The 19,645-nt window shown below is 40.8% G+C and overlaps 1 protein-coding gene across 1 annotated transcript in view; it reads right to left on the reverse strand.

Moving 5' to 3' along the window:
• NCOA2 (nuclear receptor coactivator 2) overlaps positions 1-19,645 on the reverse strand; it is a 118,879-nt gene that overhangs the window by 4,837 nt on the left and 94,397 nt on the right. Inside the window, exons 13-21 of the mRNA XM_062489510.1 lie at positions 18,774-18,989; positions 18,031-18,160; positions 14,922-15,087; positions 12,784-13,062; positions 11,879-11,956; positions 11,125-11,362; positions 10,214-10,391; positions 7,766-7,964; positions 2,306-2,395 (exon numbers count right to left, since the gene is read on the reverse strand). Of these exons, the coding sequence (XP_062345494.1) occupies positions 2,306-2,395; positions 7,766-7,964; positions 10,214-10,391; positions 11,125-11,362; positions 11,879-11,956; positions 12,784-13,062; positions 14,922-15,087; positions 18,031-18,160; positions 18,774-18,989 (1,574 nt within the window). The remainder of the gene's footprint in view (positions 1-2,305; positions 2,396-7,765; positions 7,965-10,213; positions 10,392-11,124; positions 11,363-11,878; positions 11,957-12,783; positions 13,063-14,921; positions 15,088-18,030; positions 18,161-18,773; positions 18,990-19,645) is intronic.

Raw genomic sequence — 19,645 nt, forward strand, 5'->3', positions numbered from 1 at the left:
TCTGTCTTCCTCTCCTTGTAAATGACTGCTCCCATGGGGTGCTGTGGTCAGTCAGGTCAGTGAGTCAATCCAGCCAAACCCATTTTCCTCCTCCCCTGGGGTTGCTTTTCACTCACATCCCATGGCTCTGGCCGTGGAGCAGCTCTTTGCTCACAGCTTCCCGTCACACATGAGGAAGGCCCTGTTTGCTCAGGGACAGTGCTGGTGGATAGACAGCTTTCTCACCAGTCCACGTGCATGCTGCTAGGCTGCCTTTTGGAAGCTATCTATACTGTGCTTTGGACCTTCCCACACTTTCCTCTCCATTCACACAAGGCCTAGAAATGTAGCTTTTCTGACCAATGAAGTCAGTGTCAAGAATTATCCCGCAATGCAGGAAAGCAAGGTCCTGTGTTTTGCACATCTCCTATTCCCAGTTTAGCTGGTGCAGCTGGAGTTCTTGGGTGTGACCAGCCATGGGCAGCACTGAGTCCTGATCATGGCTCCTCCTTCCTCCATCACAGCACAGAGACATCACACTCACACCTCTCATGCCCTGACTAACATGGACAAACTAAACTTTGACTCTTTCTAATGTGCTGAGAGGCAGTTCAGGGACCCCTGTCAGCAGTTTTTGAAGTGGAAACAAAAGTGAAAATCCAAAGATGTCCTTATTTTCAGGGTGAAAATTTAGGTTACAGTATCTCCAGAAAGATACTAAATAAGCTCCCACGATACCAGCAACTTGAAAAAAATTATGTACTGCAAAAGTTGCACAGCTTGAACTTTCTTTAAAAAAAAAAAGAAATTTTGTAGGAGTGGTTTATGGCTCAGTTGCATGAAAAAATCAGCTTTTAACCTCTATTACAGTTCAAAGTTCAGTGAAAGGTATTTATAGTGCATATAAACTGCATTTTCACTGACAGTCAGAGGTACATTAGTAGAATAAATGTAAAATCACAAAGTGCAGTCTGATGTACCTTTCCAAAATAATTTGAGAGGTTTGAAAAAGTTGCTTTTCTTCAGGTGAAACAAAGCTTCTCGTATGTATTGCTACTGTCCCTTTCATTATCATGGCACTGACTCCATTACAATAATTTTGCACCCCAGAGATTCTCCCTGCCAAAAGTCATGCCACTCATTTCTTTCCACCCTGCACCCTGACTTCTCTCCACCATCGCCTGTACCCTTTCTGTCACACTCACTCTCTTTTCCTTCTCTCTTCAACAATTATTTAAAATCTATCTCTTCCTTTAGTCTGCTTCTGTCTCAACATCCTTATTCCCTTTCTTTCCTCAGCAGTACCTGGTATTTTCTACTCTGACAGCCAGGCTTCTCTTAGCACATTAAATTTAACTGGTTAGGGAATTCACTAAGTAGGAGACCTTCCAGCAGCCTCCCAGTACCTAAAAAAGCCCACAAGTGAGCTGGAGAGGGACTTTTTACAATGGCATATAATGACAGGACAGTGGGCAATGGCTTTAAAGTGAAAGAGAGTAGGTTAAGATTAGATAGAAGAAGTCAGTTTCTGTGAATGTGGTGAGGCACTGGAACAGGCTGCCCAGACAAGTTGTGGATGACTCATCCTGGGAAGTGTTCAGTGTTGGATGGAGCTTTGAGGAAGCTGATCTAATGGCAGGGGGAGTCCCTGTCAATGGCAGGGGGTTGGAACTGGGTATCTTTAAGGTCCCTTCCAACCCAAGCCAATTCATGATTCTGTAATAATGCCTTGATATGTAATAACTTCTGCTAGAGCAGAATACAGTGCATTTTTTTATTAATCAAAGTGACCATGAAATGGCTGCAGAAGAAACTCTTTATGTGCAGATCCCCCACTCTTGGAGACAGACATTTGTATATTTACATGAGCAACGAAGGTGTGAGAAGAATTGGTGTCCAGAAAGTTTTAAATATATACGAATATAAAAAAGACAGGGATACAATAAAATATCTGTATGGTTCCTTCTGCCTCAGTACTTTCACATTCTTCATTTTAATTCATGTTATTAACTTTTCAGACAGATGTTTCTAATTTCCCCTATTACTCAAATTCCTCTTTTGTAACAGCAGGGAACTTCACCGTGCCCTAGCCCAGGAGCCGCCGCTAGATGGCGCCTCCCCCCGCGCCGCTTGGCTGCCCTCTGTCTGTCTGTCTGTCTGTCTGTCCGTCTGTCCGTCCCTCCCCTCCTTCCTTCTCTCTGTCTACAGAGCAATCTGCCCTCACGTTAGGTACCATTATCCAGGGCACTTGTAAGTAAAAGGCTACCGTATCTGCTCCAGCCTCAGTACAGTCACAGCTCTGCTGCACCCGTACCCCATTTCTTACCCGTGCCGCATCTCCGTCCTGCTTTATCATATCCATTCCAGGCAGCTGGTTTGGAAAGAGATTGCCTCCCCTCATAGCAGGATCATTAACCTGGTGGTAACAAGATATTAAGGAGAATTAATCAAACTGGGAGGAGGGCTGGGAATTAAAAAACGAGCATTAAAGACCATTACACTACTTGCATGCACCAATGCCCACCCCTGAGATGATGCTAAAGTCAGGGAAGTGACAGGAACCAGGCACTCCTCTTGCACAACATGTGTCTAACTTGCATTATTCTGCTTCACAGTCAACAACAAAGATTTCATTCCTGATACTATGACCCTTAGGCATATTTTACAAAGCAGGTTCCATAAATTAGGTCAGTGTTATCTGAAGAGGACAACTCTGCTTTCAAAATCCTGAAAGCAGAAACATGTAACTACCTTCCTAACCTCAATAACACATGGCTTTGCTGCTTGCAAGCCATCACACATCTTTTTCAAAGCTTGACAAGGTAACATGTAGGCTAAACAATACCAACTACTGACTTAGTGTAAGCAATACTTTTCTGTTTGTAAGCAATGGGATAAAGATAACATTAAATGGGAAAACGTGCAGTGGCATGCTTTCTTAAAGGATGGTCTCCACAATTTCCTTAACATAGTCACAGGGAAGTATTGAAGCTGTGCATTTCTGCACAACCAAAAGGTCTGTCATGCTTAGTTATGCAGAAAGAGTAGTTTGCCAAATTAACAGCATTGCTTTCTCAGCGAAAGGATTAATCTCACCGTGTAGGAATTGGCCTAAAATACAGAACAGAGGCCTTCAGCAAGGTTCTACAATATTAGAAGAAACAGCTTTCCTTAGAAGTTTTACAGAGAAAGAAAGAAACCTCTCTAGGAAGTCTTTCTCGAGCCAATTCTCTCTGTTACTTCCCCCAGAGTAGATCCCATTCTCTTGACACCCTTCCTCCAAACATATATATTGGTAAGATCCTGTCTCAGCCTTCTCTTGTTGAGGAAGGCTGTCCTGAATTTACCATAAAAAGTCTTCTCATTTCAGGTCCTCCTTACTGTTATTTCTGTTGCCATTCACTGATTTTGAAAAATGCAATCATATGCAACCACCTAAAGATTGGTTTCAAATCCTGCAAGAGACAAGACTACAATTCAACAGGAAAGATTAAAAACTTAAGATATTTTTGCCATAGGTATTTTAACTCCAAAGAAATGGATTAAGTGCTGCAAGCACTGGTGATGCTTTCTGCTTCTTGAAGCTGAGAGATTTTAAAACCTGAAGGGTAGAGGACCACATTATTTTATTCAGAAAGAAAAATAGACAGCTTTGCAGCTCTATCTGCCTGCGTTTGATGAATCCACGTCTAAAAAGTGCTTTCTGCTACTAATCAACATTCATCAGAATGTGCAAGCACAAATACCTCTTCTGATTTTCAGTAGACAAGCAGAAAGCAGAAATAAGAGATTTGTATCCTGAATCAACAGCAGTTTTGGAACCAAATGATGACTGCATGATTTGCTTCACGGCACTTGGGATAGGTATGGAAAAGGAAGGTGCTCCAGGCCACTACAAAAAGAACAAAGGCATCAATGAAGCCTTTATTGAAGAAGATGATGATGCAAGTGATGCTTGCCAGTGATGATGCAAGAATCCTGACAGACATGGTATCAGATATAAATCAACCCAAACACAGAAAACAAACAAAAAAACCCAACCAAACAAACGAACAAAACCCTACTATTTTATATATGAATACATTTGCTTCAGAAGACCCTAAAACAAAACACCTCACGTTTACTTTTCTGACTGCAAAAAAATTCAATTAGAAAAGCATGGAGAAGGAAAAGAAATGGAAAGGTTTTTGTAATTCTGTGAAGAAAGGTAAAGCGGCGTTATCATATATGAAGTCTGACTAAAAAAGAACAAACATGTTTTACAATTCCTTTGCAGTTAAGCAAAATTAACAGTCTCCTCTAAATCAAAGTTATGTACAAGGTGTCTGAGAAATAAAAGTTTCCTACCACTCTAGAGCTCCTTTAATCTGGTATGCTGAACAAAATCAAAACACCATTTCAAGGTAACTCTTCTTAAATGCCATGATAGTTTTGGCCTGGGGAGTACTGCCCTGTGCAGATTAATACACAACTACTCTGGGGACCTCTAAATAGGGGTTTATTTCATATAGTGAAAAGCCTCTTTACTTGCACAGGTTTCAAACTGCTTCTTTGACAGCTCAGTAAATAGCACGGATCCTTGATGCAAAATGTGTAACAGGCAAAACCATGGCTATAATCCACTGTGTAAACAAGAAGATGAGGACAAGGGCACGTAAGATCTCTGAATGGTGCAACACCAGGAAGGTGTACTTTCTTGCCTGGGGAAACTGTTTTGGACAGCAGGAACCTGCAGAGCCAGCAGCTAGCATTTCAGCGTTCCTGGTAGCAGCCTCCTAGAAGAAACACTAGCAAGAGCAGCCTGAAGAGATTTAGTGTCACGGTAAGAGAGATGATGATAATGAGACAAGATCTCATTCCTCAAATATATAAAAGAACCTCTAAGTATATAATAATTACCAAGCCCATTTTGGCCACAACTTTTTTGCTTGGTGATGCTGGGAGCCCAGGTGGTAAACAAGAGAAGTTGGAGATAACACAAGTATGATCAGATGAACACCAAACTTAGTATTTCTGAGCTCTGGATGTATCTGTATGATACTGAGTAGTGCCACGAGAGAGGAGAGAGCCAACAAAATCTGTTTGGTACCAGGGGTCATATACCTGCTTCTCACCAGATAAGTCCAGGCACAATTGTTTATTAGTAGGCAATAAGATCTAACTTCCAAAACCATCCAACAGTAATAATGTTTTTTTCCAAAAGCTAGAACACATTTGCAGAGAATAACAGTGAATCACTGTTACTCTCACTGTGGTTAGAAAGAGACAAGCATGTGAAGTTCAAATTATGCATTATGGAACAAAAAGTGACACTGAATTAAGTAAACAGAAGTGTAGGTGACCGTATAAGAAAACCCCAAAGAATTAATGAAATAGCAAAACTCAGCAGAATTACAGAAAATACAGTCACTTTGAAAACCACCAGTTACAAGAAAAAGTTCAACAGAGTCTAGCTGAATTGCTAAATAAAGATGTCACACAGTAAAACACTATGTCCTGAAAACTGGAAAAAAAGATGTCAATTTTAGTATTCAAGTATACATTTTTAGGTATTCATGTTTCTCAAGAAGGAAAATGCAAAGCAGTATAGCACATTCCTGAGGACTAAAAAGTACTGTCTTGTGGCCCAGAAATGACCCCTCAGCTGTCAGCTGGCCACCTCTGACCTAGACCAAGCATAAAACATTTGCTTGCAGATGACACAGTGCTGAGGTGGAAAATCAGGAGGAAAACAGGTTACTGTTACAGAATGAACCACAGCACTTCACTTTAACAGACACGATCTAAGAAATGTGATTTGATGGAGACAGGAGGGAGGCAATACTTTTGGGAACAAAGAATGCAAGAAAGAAAGGTTTCATCTATGTAGAATGTGTTGAGGAGAATTTGGGTTCATCATAAGGGTTTCAGTGTGACACTGTCACCGAAAGAACCAAGACAACCCATAGATTGGAAGAGAAATTACAAGCAGAATTTCACTCTACACAGGTTTGGTGCAGTCACTGTTAAATCAGTCTCTGGTTACTCAGTTCACATTTCTAGGAGGAGGTTACAACAATGGAGATTAAAGCAGATCCAAAAAAGAGACTGATGGTCTGAAACCCAAATGTTAAGATGGATAAAGAACCTCAGCCTATTCAGCTTACTGGAAGTTACACAAATGCTATCTTGAAACACGATTTTGTAGTCTGACAGGAAGAAAAAGCAGTGTGACAGCTGTGCCAGGGGAAAAAGTAGCCTGCATGGAAATCTTTGAAATAAAACCAGATCTGCTTCTCCAATGCAGTTTGTCAATTCAGGTTCCCAGGAAAAACTGGCTAGCATGGATATGCTGAGAAATCAGATTGGGTCATCACCTTTAAATCTCCTCTCTTTTCTTTTTTGGTTTTACTATTGTTTTACTACAGTAAACGTGTATAACTCTATTAACTTGGGAACTACAAATAACAAAGTCTGTTATAACTGGGCCTAGCAACTGGGAACATCAGAGAAGGTGACAGATCTGGGAGTATCAAAATCACTTTGGGTCACCAGTATGCAGCAGCTGTAAAAGACAAATGTGATCTGCAGCTATATCTGTCAGAGTATTCCAAGAGAAATGGGGAAGAACCAGTGTCATGCACATGGCTCTGGTGCTTGGGAAATACTGAGTCAAACTAGAACAGCTGCAGGAAAGGAAAGGGAATTTAAAGCCTAAGAGATTGAAAAAACATGGCTTGTTTGGCTTACAAGAAAAATCCCACAAAACCCAAAACTAAACAATCCAACAGCCTCAAACTAACAAAAAAAACTATGTTGATTTTCTAAAACACAAGAAAAGAGGTATTTAAGTAAAAGGACAAACTTGGAAAAATGAATACTCTGTTATCAAATTCAGGCTGGAAAAAAGTAATACATTAACAAGCCAACAACATAACTAGCTTTAAACTGGAACATTATGGTAACAGAAAAAGTTATAGCAAGAGATGTCCATAGCAGGAGCTATTACCTGAAGACACAGGAGGTACTTTCCTGCCAATATTTCAAATCAAAGTCTGTAATTTCAAGCCTGTGTTTTAGAACAAGCTGTGTTTTGAACAAGCTGAAGGTCAGCTTTGAAACAAATGTATGTTAATTAAGAGGATTTGTTTGTCAAACACTTATTAATGTACTGAGACAGTTTAACTGCAGGTTGACAAACAGAAATGTTATTTTTTCTTATTTCAGATACCCTAAGTAGCACTATCAAATTAGAATAAGTGTGTAAACATCCTCTCAGCAGAAAAGAACAGGTTACTTACCTATTGATTCAGCAACCTGTTTTATATGCACCACATTATAAAAAATGTGTTGTTAGTGCTTGTAAAGTTGCCACATGGATAGTTCTGAAAGCTGATAGAGTATTTATTGTCTGAGACTACAAACACTGTGGCAGTTGAAGCATCTTCCAAACCCTGCCCATACTGGCAGCTTTCACTCTCCTCTCTAGGAAGCAGCTGCCTGCCATCCAGTTCTAGCCTCCACTGCTGGGAAAATCAGCAGCTGCAAACTGCCTACAGGCACTTACCTACTGAGAACAGGAGCTACCATCAGCACGTGCTTCCCATGGAAGTCCAGGAGCTACCTACAGTGCTCTCTACCTCACTGGCCACTTTGGCTATTTGAGTGCAGAGCTAAAACCAAAGCTCTTTTAACACCATCATTTCTCAAGACAACTGCTAAGAGAAACATAATGCAGTGGACCTGAAAAACTACTGGAAGTAAAAGAAAATCCTCTAGCTGTCATCTCACATTCTTAGATTCTCACCTGCTCAGGACCCATGGAGGACAACCCTGATGTAGGCACAGAGGTCGCTGAGGTCATGCTGATCTGCCCTGTCATCTGGTTCATGTTGTTCATACCACTTGTGTTGGTTGCCATGGATACACTGATGTTCATGTTATTGTTGTACATGCTGGTGCTTGCTTGCTGCCCAAAATGTGGTGGGGACTGTTGTGAAAACATGCTACAGCAAGGAATGGAAAAAGCAATGTGTCAGACTTAGAATGCTGAAGCCACTAAGAAACTTTTTAAAATATATCTTAAGCTAGAATTTGTATATACTGTCATTTATTCCTACTTCAAAGGAGAAACTAGTTTTCAGCTGCATCAATATCTAAGGAGTAGATTTTTCAAAATTTAAGGTCCCATGTCTGTGTACAAAAATGCATGCCTTTGCATGTGAAACTAGGCAGAGTACAAATCTGTTACGCATGTGCAAGAACAGCCAATTAGCTGTCTAAAGGAGCTTTGTATGTATTTTAAAGTAATGTTTGTTTACCTTTAACCTCCAGTGTTAGCATAGCACAGGACTGTTGAGCTGAAATTGTAGACAGGGTAATAGTTTCTTTTTCACAAAATAGGCTATTTGCATATATGAATACCAGATTTGCACGTACAGTTATGGCAAGCGGGCTCACCAATATAGACATGCAATTGTGCAGAAATTTATATACTAGGTCTTAGCATCAGGTTTTGAAAATGTGGCACTGTAAGAAACAACATAAAGTCTAAGACAATTACCCTCTATGTTTCTTTAAGGGCATTTCTGAACAACTTAAGGAGGAGTAGCTGTGGAAAACTTCATCCCAGATTTTATTCAGTCCAAGTGCTTTCTGGACAGCATCTTCCTTCCCATTATGTTGAAAGCCATATGAGAGACTTCTTTTACATTTCCTAAAATGCACTTCACTGTTTACGCATCAGTTTTTTCTAGTCTTTGAGCATAATGCAACAGCCAATGAAGGAATTATTACTGACAATGTGTCTGTTAAGAGGATATGCATTAGACAGAGATGCTGGAAGGGCTGCTGTGTTTCAGTATCAGTGGCTGACTTTCCTTTCCCTGTGAAGCAGTGCTCCCACAGCTGAGGACATATTTCAGGGTGAATACTCAACCTTGCCCTTGGGTACTCCGTTAGGTTATTGCTGTGCACTCTGAGACCTGGTGAAGTGCAACGGCGTTATGGGCACAGGACCAAACCCAGAAAATCCCACCATTCTCTTCCTTCCCTTTCCACATCTTTTCAGGCCACCTCAGCCCATTTTTAAGTTGTTATCTGGATGGCTGAAACAGTACACTACAGATCATTGTGCATACTCAGTGGCTTGTGTAAGCACATTTGACACATCTCTGCTGTAGAGCTGCAGTTTAGAAAAGCAAACCATTGGACTTACGGAGCTACCCCTGCTGTCATTTTTGGCAGAAGCCATGACAGCGGCAGCTATGCCTCCTGCAGATGATTCAGGAAGACCGTGAGGAAGAGGCATGGACAAGGATGAGGACAAGAGATAAATCAGCTGCTTTAGGGGGAACTTTACTTGTATTAGCCTCATCAATAAAGTACTGGTGTTTTGGGTTTATTAAAACTTTGTCAAACTAGCAGGAAAAAGATTTGTTGCTGTGCTAGGACAGTAAGCCTGAGAACTTCAGGATGACAAAAGCACTGTGCTAGAGACAGCTGTGTGCACCCCAGTGCCAACTGATACAGGCTGTACCTGATAGCTCCTCCCATCTTCCAAGGAAAAGCTCAGATCACTGCCATCTCGAAGCTCACTGCTGCCTAGTGCTGTTGTTCAACATCCAATCCATTTGATTTGGACAGACTGATTACTGAAGCTACACCCACTGGGGCAGGGGCCTCAGCTGAAAAGGTGATTGCATGCATGAGGTATTGCTACAATGCTGTCAGGGAGTGACAGCTCTATGCTGACCCCCAGCATGTGCAAGCACTAATGGGCTGAACCTGGTTACACTCCAGCATTTAAAGTGGGAGGTGATAATCCAGTCACTGCAATTCCAGAGCAGTAGGGAATGCATAGGGCTCTGGCTTAGCTGATCCAGCCATGTGGAAAGCAATGTGGTATGAAAGTCATATGCAGAAGAAATGCATCCACACAAACGTTAGGGACTGGAGTTCACTGTGCAGCACAGATGCTTCTTAAGGGCACACAGTGTTTGATCAGTTGTAACAGACAAAGCAATGCATTGTGTGGATGCAGGTCTTTTAGCTATGCACTCACTTTGCCTTGTATGAAGACAGAATTTAAACCAATGCGTCAAGCCAAATTGAAAAGAAATCTCTTTTAGGATAGAAAGTTAACAACAAACAAACAAACACTCAAACAATTACTTAAAACGAGCCCATAAATAAGTGCAGACCATAAATGACCCCATTAGTCTGTGCGTTCATTTTGGTTTTCTTCTGGATTTACCTGTTACCACCCATATTCCCTTGTGCCCACCCATTCATCTCCGTAGAGGACTGATAGGCAGGATTAGCCTGAGACTGCTGAATCATGGGGCTTTGAGTGTGAGCCAGCCTTGGTGACATCAGTGGACTCTGAGGAGTGGTGGCCCCTGTGAAGCCTGGATCGGGCTGCTGACTAATACCTGAGGAAGAAAATGAGAAATGTACCCACTGTATATTCAGAGTTAAAACAAACTAAGAGCTCATACCTGCTGATGTGTCTTTACACACACTTTTGTCATCTGGTAAGAGCAGACACCACATTTACATTTGGATGGGCATAATTTGTTATATCAGCATAACTTCCACGTAACACATTATTTAGTGTAATTATAACATAACTTATACAGTAGGTATAGATAAAGAAGCTGTATAACAATAACTGTATGAGGTAAACTGCCCAGAACAAAGTGATTTGTGGCTTTGTAAAACAGAGAAAGGAAACAATATTAATTATCATAATGCACATTGGGTTAGGGGTAGGAAATGGAATGTTTTATTTAAAACTGATTTATATTACTTAAACTGAAGAGGTTTTTGTTTAGTTCGCTCAAAATTCAGAGTCCATCAAGCAAATACATACACATACATGTGTTTTTGTGTGCATCCACACACTTATCTGCATATATCTATGTATAAACAAACACACACACTGCACTTCTGCTGCTGCTCAAATAAAGAGCAGTGCTTGCAGAATAACTGCTACTGGAGCTAGGAAAGCGGAACCTACAAGGGGTCCAAACTGCCACGTTTTCCACTGCTGCCAGTGAGCCAGGCAAGAGCCTGTGGATCAGGAGCTCGAACCCAGCACTGGGGGGAGGGAACATGGGGGAGTAAGGCATGACAAAACGCATGGAGAGGGAATGGAACCAGTACCGTAGTTTGGAGGAAATGGGAACTGCTGTGCATTTGCCTGCGGGATGCGCGGGTTGCTCATGGTTGCTGGGATGCCACCGGTGGCCACCATGCTGGGGGTCATGCTCAGGCCTTGCCCTCGCATCATCAGCGTCCGCTGCTGCACCTGCTGCTGCTGCTGCTGCATCTGCCGCTGCCGCAGGTGCTGGCTCAGGATCTCCCGCTGCCTCTGCGCCAGCATCTGCGCGTTGATGGGGCCCTGGGGGAAAACCACCGCCCCATCAATAACCCTTCCAAGGCACCCCAACCAGCAGAGGCATCTCCACTAGAGCAACCTCAAAGATTCCAGCTTTTTCCCCCTTCGTCACACAACTAACAGAAAATATAAAGCAGGAGGGAATAATCTTGCTAATACTTCTGCTGAGAAAGACTTCCAACAGCGCAAGAGTCAGTAACTGAAGTAATACCAGTGTTTAATGCTGCAGTGATTTGTATTTGCAAATGGAGCAGCTCATTAAAAACGCTCATCTTTAGGAAATGAGAAGCATGGTTAAAAATGCAGTTACATCAAATCTTTATTAAGCAATCATCCATCCCGTGTAAAAATGGGAATGACTCTCAGAAATAAAACATCAAAATACTCCTTAGCACACAGACTGCAATATTTGTATTGAAACTGTACTTGCCACATAGCATTACTATTGTATTTTGATATTGGGGCAAGAAAGCAAAAAAGGAAGTGACTTTCTTTTGTAAAATGTATTCTTTTTCTCACCTGTGCTGGCACTCCAGTTCTCAAAGACAGATTCATATTGGAGACGCTGCTGATCTGATTTATCAGTGGCTGCCGATTCTAAAAGAGAAAAAAAAAAAACAAACCACCCCAACACCAAAACCCAAAGGTTTTTAGAAGGAAAAGGAAAAAAATAAGTGCTACATACAGAGTCATACATATCTACTTCCCTGATCAGCTGGTCTGTAGACCTAGCTCTACATATCCAAGAAGTGACTAATTTTCCTCAAATCCTACTACCACTCACAGAATGCTGTTTCTTAATGAGATAATACAGCATTAAAATAACAACACAGGTGCTATCCTGCTTATGCCAAACATGCTCCCTTCATAGTTCCTGTTCTTTTTCACTTTGGGACTGGACTGTTGAGGTTTACTCCAAATTAGTTGACTGAAGGCAGAAACGATCCTTCCTCCTTAAATACAAAAAGCACTGATATCTCACTGATAGTACTATGGACCCATGTATTTAAAAGCGAGACAAGAAACTAGAACTTAATTCTCAGAAGCAGAGCAAGGCCAAGGGAAAAAAAAAGGATGTAGGATGTAGGTAACAGGCAACAATACAAGCAGTTAGATTGGTGGAAGAGTGAAAATACAGCAAATAGAAAAAGATGTATATAACAAAAGGCACCAACGTAACCTTGCTCAAAGACTTAGTGAGATCTAGGCTTAAATACCGGTCATGTTCTTGCATCGCATTATACGAAGAACAATGTGAAGAGGCCAAAAGAGAAGATCAAAAAAGAGAACGTGCAAGGCAATATCTTAACAAAACCCATAGTGGCTCCTGCTAAATTTCAGCGTCCAAGTGGAATGAAGCAAGACCCGGTGTATTTTGGAGCAAGCTGACCGCAGGTGGGAGGCGGGCAGGGAAGGGGCAGTACCTGCTGCGCCTGGAGCCGGTGCTGCAGCTGGAGGCGCAGCTGGTTGGGCTGGTTCTGCACGATGCCGGCGGGGCGCAGGCCGGGCCGGGGCTGCATGCGCAGCGCGGCGTAGCCCGGGCGCTGCCCCATGGCGTGGAAGCTGGGGTCCTGCATGGGCGCGTAGCTGCCCTGAGCCATCTGCGCCTGCGCCGCGTACTGCTGCGAGAACACCGGAGCCTTCTGCTCCATCAGCATGCTGGACTCCTGGCTCGGGAAGGTCTCGGGGTCGACAGCTTGGCTCTGCAGAAACACACAAACAATAGGAACAGTTGGTGGCACATGGCTTTCCAGAGGATTATACGGGACTAATACGGACAGCCTGCGATAACAACCTTCCAGGAGGTGGATGTTCTGAAACGGAACATTACGTTAGCTTTCTTTACCTCAATATAAAACTTAAAAATAAGTGGAATTGTGTATTTGAGTATCAAAATATATTCACTGAAACGAATTCCTCCTCTCTCGTTTTCTTTGTTTTGCTGTTTTTTTTAAACAAAGTTCCACAATCTTTCTTGTATTCTTTACACAGACACTGTATTATTCTTCTAATGAATAAAAACCTAAAATGACAAATGCTAGATCAAAATCTGCAAATGAAGTGATGCCAGCGTATTTTTGCCATTGAATCTGAGGTAAATTCAAATGTATTACAAATGAGTAAGTAGATTTTTATCAGTATCTTTAAACAAAATAATGACTTCAAATAAAGATGCCTGAAACTATTACAGAAGCTAATGTGAATAGAGTGCCTAATTCTTTCAGGGTGCTTTTGCACTAACTGATTATCCATTTGCATAAATAAACTAACACAAGTCTAAATTCCATTCTAGATACTCCCCTAATATTTGCTCTAGCCAGAATAATTTTACATCTTATTCCACACTGACCTTGAAAATGAATTTAATCTAAATTTCAGTGCCCTCATGAAAGAAAGTCTTTAAGCTGCTGTAAAAAATGTTTGAAGGCTGTTTTAAAAAAACATGTTTTAAAATGAAGCAATTCTCTTATCTGCAAGATCCTTTAACTGTTTCCACTGAATTATTAATTAAATAGAAGCATATTTACTGCTTAGTTTGAAATAAACCATTATTCATAATTTTTTGGTAGGGGCATTCCACAACCTATATAATATTGCATGAAAGTCTCATACCACAAAATTGAAGTTCACCAATAAATTGTATCTCCAGCTCTACACCTCAGTGACTTCTGTGTTGTACCAAATAGGCTTAGAGATAGCTTTCTCATGGTCAAAGCAGAATTTCACATCTCAAATGCAGAGTTAGTTCAGAAGTTATGCTCAGGGTGCTGATGAGTGTTGGGGCATGAAATGGGTATTGCAGGCTACTCTGAGAATATTAAGTCATTATACAAATATATACTGATTTGGATATAAAATTCTGACGCCAGAAATGTCAGGAGCTAACTTTTACTCAAAATACTTTTATTTTTATCACTTTTTTTTTTTGCACCATATAAGACTAAAATAGGCAAGAACTACATGGAAGTCAACAAAAATAAGCGTGGGGAAGAAAGGATGAAAAAGCATAGGACAAAGTGTAGCAAGCATGCTTGTAATTTAGAAAAAAAAAATTACAGTTTAAGCGCTTGGAATGAAATCAGCTGCCTCCGATAAAACTCATCCCTTAACACATTAATCAACTAAGGAAAAAAACACAGGTGAACTTACACATCTCAGGTTTGCTATTCTAAAAGCTTGTTGCCCCCATCACACTCAACTCTTGATCCTGCTCCTAGGTCCTCATGCTTTTATTTTCCTCTTTCTTATACTCTGTTGCTGGCCACGATCTTACCTTTGTCCCCCTACAGTTGTTCCTCTGATGACCATTTTTTTGTTTTGGTCAGTTCAGCTGCATAAAGCAGGTCAGGAGAAAGACATCTAGGTGAGGGTGACAGGGGAGAGGAAGGAATATTAAACAAGGGGCTACGGGAAGGTTTTCAGGTGACACTGAGCCATTAAATACACTTCTACCATCCTAGCTTGCAATAAGTGTTTTATAATCCCCTTCTTCAACTGTATCTTGACAACATATCTTATAAAAGCAATATCTAATACATGCAAAATACCACGTCCAGTATACCTGGCTCACTAGTTCTGGTATTCCTAGAGCCCTGTCGATTTCTTCTAAACCATCAAAATTCCTTAATGCCATGTAAAGCTGATCCAGGAGAGCACCCTCATCACTTGGTGACTCTGATGAAGGATGATTACACAAGAGATCATCTGGTGAGCTGCCAAACGGTTGCCTGTGAAAACATGAACACAGGGTTGGTTGGTAAACAGTTGCTGGCAAACATGAAATAGTATCAGAGGATTAGTACTCAAACTGAACTAACAAGTGGAGACAGAAATTATTTTAATCACTGCCAATAACTTTAGAAAGTTATTCTGGATGGAAGTTACACTACCCAAAGAAGTAACTACACAGTGTGATTCATGCCTGCGAAGACCCTACAAGTGTGGTATATCTAACAAGAAAGCAAGCCCACCAAAGGTAGCCTGAGGACTGACTGCATATTACAGGGCCAACAGAGGAACAGAGAAGTCAGTATAGAATATAGTCACTGAAGACAGGAGGCTATATAACTGTTTTTTAAAAACTAGTTGTAACTTTGAATGTCCCATGTAAGATCAAGTATTCCATCACAAGCAGTACTCATTTCCACAGACCCTCCCCTTAGCTGGTTTTCTGTCAGGCTAAACAAGCCGAAGAGGTCACAGACGGGTCTGTGGATTGCCTGAGCTCACACAAACTGAACATATGGAAGAGCTGGGCAGAAGCATGAGGGATCAGGGAGAAAAGGACATTACCCTTTTTGTTTGCAGCAAAACACTGCATCAGCTCACCCCAAATGCACACTTTAACCAGTTTATACACTTGGTTATGTGCCTTGGAAGGACATCAGCAAGAATTTGGGTACTGTCAGGCAGCATGTGATTGCTCTAATAAATCCTGCTTACCTCACCCCTGAATTTGTATGCAAAGCACACTCGCAGTTACAAAGGCAGAATAAAGGTTTATTATAAACCCAAAGGACAAAACTTCCAGAGAAACAAACTGAATCTGAAATAACACCTTATCTGCAGCCAAATGACATGTTTTTGTTCTGCTGTTCACACACCAGCCCTGCTTCACACATGCTACCACAAAACTGCAATAGAAAATATAAAGAGCAGAGCATTCTGCAGGCAAGGGCAGCTACAATATGCACATCATGGAAGAATCCCAACCCAGGTAATTACTCAGAGACAACAAAAGCTGTCACCCATGGAGGGAGGAAAAGCACTGTATGTGAACCCTTTTTACATGTCTGTTTAGGAAAAACAAAGAAACATGTTTGTGTATTTAGTTTCCATAATGAGATATATGGTTGCCATGGAAGTCTAATCTCTATGTGAAAGCTAAGCAGGAGAGCTGCATCGTCAGGCTACACACTGAATGAGCTCAAAGGATGGCAGGCAGGAAAACTAATAAAAATATATTCTTTTTAATTGGATCCCAGACAGTAAAAAAAAAAAGACACACCTTTAAAACATGTCACAGTATTAATCAAACTCATATACAGAGAAAATCCTTTAATAGATGAAATTATAAATCAGCAAAACGAAGGAGCAAAAAAAAATTCCTTTGATTCAAATTGCTTACAAACTCTAAAGATAACTTATAAGAAGGGATCTATTATGTGGAAAAACAATTCATGAGGCTAGCAAACAAAAACCTCCCTGAAACTGCAAATGAGCGTGAATACACATGAAAAAAAAACACTAAAACATTTGTCACATTCTGCATATTAAAAAATGACAATTACTTACAATTTCTCCATTTCTTTTATATACCCCAGTGGCAATTTTTAAATTCAATAATTATTTTTTACTCATTTAACACACAGCAACAATCAGATTACAAAAATACCGATCTGGGGATTAATAAAGCAAGAAATGGCAGCATCAACCAATTAATCATCTCCAGTTGGAGTGTAAATGATCAAAATACTGTTACTTTCAGATGCAATGCAATGGAAATTTTTTCCACCATCTTTAGCTATAAGGAAATTATGAGACATGCAAAGGTAAAAAAAATGGAAGACTTAACTGCCTGGCTTGCTGACCAGATGTGATCCTGCATTTTCTTTTAAGGTGCAATTTTTGAAGTGAATAATTTTACAAACAGTGCATTTTGCATATGGATATGCAAACTGAGGGAAACACCAGTAAACAGCTTGAAAATCACAGAATATAACAAAGAAAATGCCACATATATTCATGGATAATATTTTTTGACAGCCTAATGAAAACTAAGAGAATGTAGTCAGAAGATTACCATTTTTTTCAAACATACTTTTTTTCCCAAATGTATCCACTTAATTTTCTGTTCAGTGATCCCCCAATTTACTATTTACACAATTGAAAACATTTCAACATTTTGCACTTGCTTGTCCATTTTGCATTACTTCGACATTCCATATGTACACAGTCTCTCTAAAGTAAGCTGCAAACCTTTTGGAGAAGACATGGCTCTTTTTAAAGAAGTGTAAGCTGCTTATACCAGTTGTGCCATCATTTAAAAGTCTTGATGATGAATGAAGTTATTAATACATTACATATGAGTTAATGAGTTGTGACCAAACTGCAGTTCTGATTACCTGAGGAGGAGCTAACTTCAGGGAAGAGGCAGCCTTCCTTTCACTTCATCTTTCCTTCCTCCTCTTTTACAGAATTTAGGTCAATTAAAAAAACCCAAACAAAACATAATTAACCATGTCCTACATCACTTAAAACGCTACCCCACTGCAGGAAGGGACAAATATTATGACTACATAGCTGTGGCTAGTACTACTGGCACTCTTCCACATTTAGTGTTAAGTGTAATTGTTAACAACAAGAACAGCAAAATCAGACAGAATCATGCCCACGTTAATGCTCCAAAGGTGAAAAATGGTGCAACTATACCTCAAGTGCTGGCAGCATTCACTGTGATACAGAACTTTCAATTCATTCAACACATTACATGGCAAAGAGAGCATTTTTAAGTATTATTGGAACACACACATTTCATGAGCACAAAATAATACAAAAATTAAACTGATGTATATTTGATGAATGTATTACGCAGAACTTTGTTTCCACAAAGTGTATGAATTACAGACTTGCAAAAGCCCTCTGTGTTCTGATGTGACACCAAGACTCACCTGTTCTGATTACCAAAAGTTGCCTGTTCTATAGGCAAGATGCTGTCTGGCCACGGTGCAGTCTGATTTGGAGGTGCCTGCTGTTGGCTATACTGAGGTCCTCCTATGTTCATTTCCAACTCAGATGGCCCTAATCAAGAAAAAATGACCATATAACTTTTCTGAAGAGAACCCACTTTCATGTTAATTCTTTCAATTAAGTTACCTATGTTATGGCAAAAGCAAATAAAAACATTAAGACTTCAGCAACATTACACTTAAAAGCATCATTATTCTTCTGTCAAAAATTGCTTTTAAATTTTGGGAAAACATGAGTATTCTGAAAACAGTTCAAAACTGTAAAATTGCAGATACAACATCATGGATGCAAAAATGAGTAAGACAAGCATAAGAAAAAGACTGTACATAGAGTCAGTATTATAATGCACTTGCTGTAAAGGTGACCAGGAACAACTATCACTCCACAGTCTTTAGTGAACCAAGGCTACTTCATATCCTTTTTCTTTAGCCATACAACTGTGGGGCTACATAATAGCAGGAACTGTCCATCTCAAAACATGTGTTAAAATTTAGCATTTTAGACAGTCTTTCCCATTTTCCACAGGAAAATTTCACTGTGAAATATGGTTCTTATCAAACCTCTAAATGAAATGAGGACTTTTTGTTTTTTTTTGTTTTTTTCTCCTGCTCCACATTTAACAATCCAGCGCGCGCCAAAAGGAGCAGCTCCGCATGTGACTTACCCATGTTCATGACCTGAGATGGAAGCATCTGCCTTGGGCCAGGCTGGCCGCTGGGTCTCAAGGGGATGCTGGCCGTGGGGTTGCGGATCATGCCTGCTTGCACCGGCCGGTTCATGGTGCCAGCCGTGGGCGTGCAGGTCACCCTCACCGCGGGAGCCTGGCTGCCCCAGTCTCCAGATGCCATGGCAGGCCGAGGGGCATTGCCACCAATCATTCCTGCACAAAAGCCGAACACGCTCAGGTACCAGCACATGAGCAGAACAGCCTTAACATTAGTGCTGCCTGAGGAGCTGAATTTTCAGCAATACCAGTGCAGTAGATTCCCTCAAAGCACACTGTACCACCACAACTGCCCATCCAGACGTGCAAAGCTGCAGAACGATGCCTTATGCTGCTTAGTCAAGGGACTGGAGACTGTGATACACCTTACAAGAGGAAGACACTTTTATCATTTCCGAAATGCTGCTCAGAGTAAACGTTCCCACATGTAGTCTGCAACAGGTGCTGAGGGTGTGTGGATAGCCTTAACTTCCTTCCTCAGGAAATGAATCACGTTTGCTGATGTGTGTCAGTGCTTTACTTTCCAAGTGCTAAGTGAGAATGGGGACTTGAGTAACAACGTGTTAACACCAAACACACTTACAAATTAGAAGGATTGAATATCAATTTGTGTTCTGCAAACATCTTATGGCAACTTCTTTCACTTGGAACCTAGAGCCTTCAGAGCTTCAAGGCTCACCCAGATAATCTCAGACCAATGTACAGTGCAGGGAAATTACCCACAGAACTTTCCGAAAGATGCTGAAGTTCATTACCGTTATTATAGGGGAAGTCCTCCCACACCTACTGTAAACAACTGATACGTTTTATTT

Source organism: Cinclus cinclus, chromosome 1 (assembly GCF_963662255.1).
Source record: "Cinclus cinclus chromosome 1, bCinCin1.1, whole genome shotgun sequence".
NCBI classification, from domain to species: Eukaryota; Metazoa; Chordata; class Aves; order Passeriformes; family Cinclidae; genus Cinclus; species Cinclus cinclus.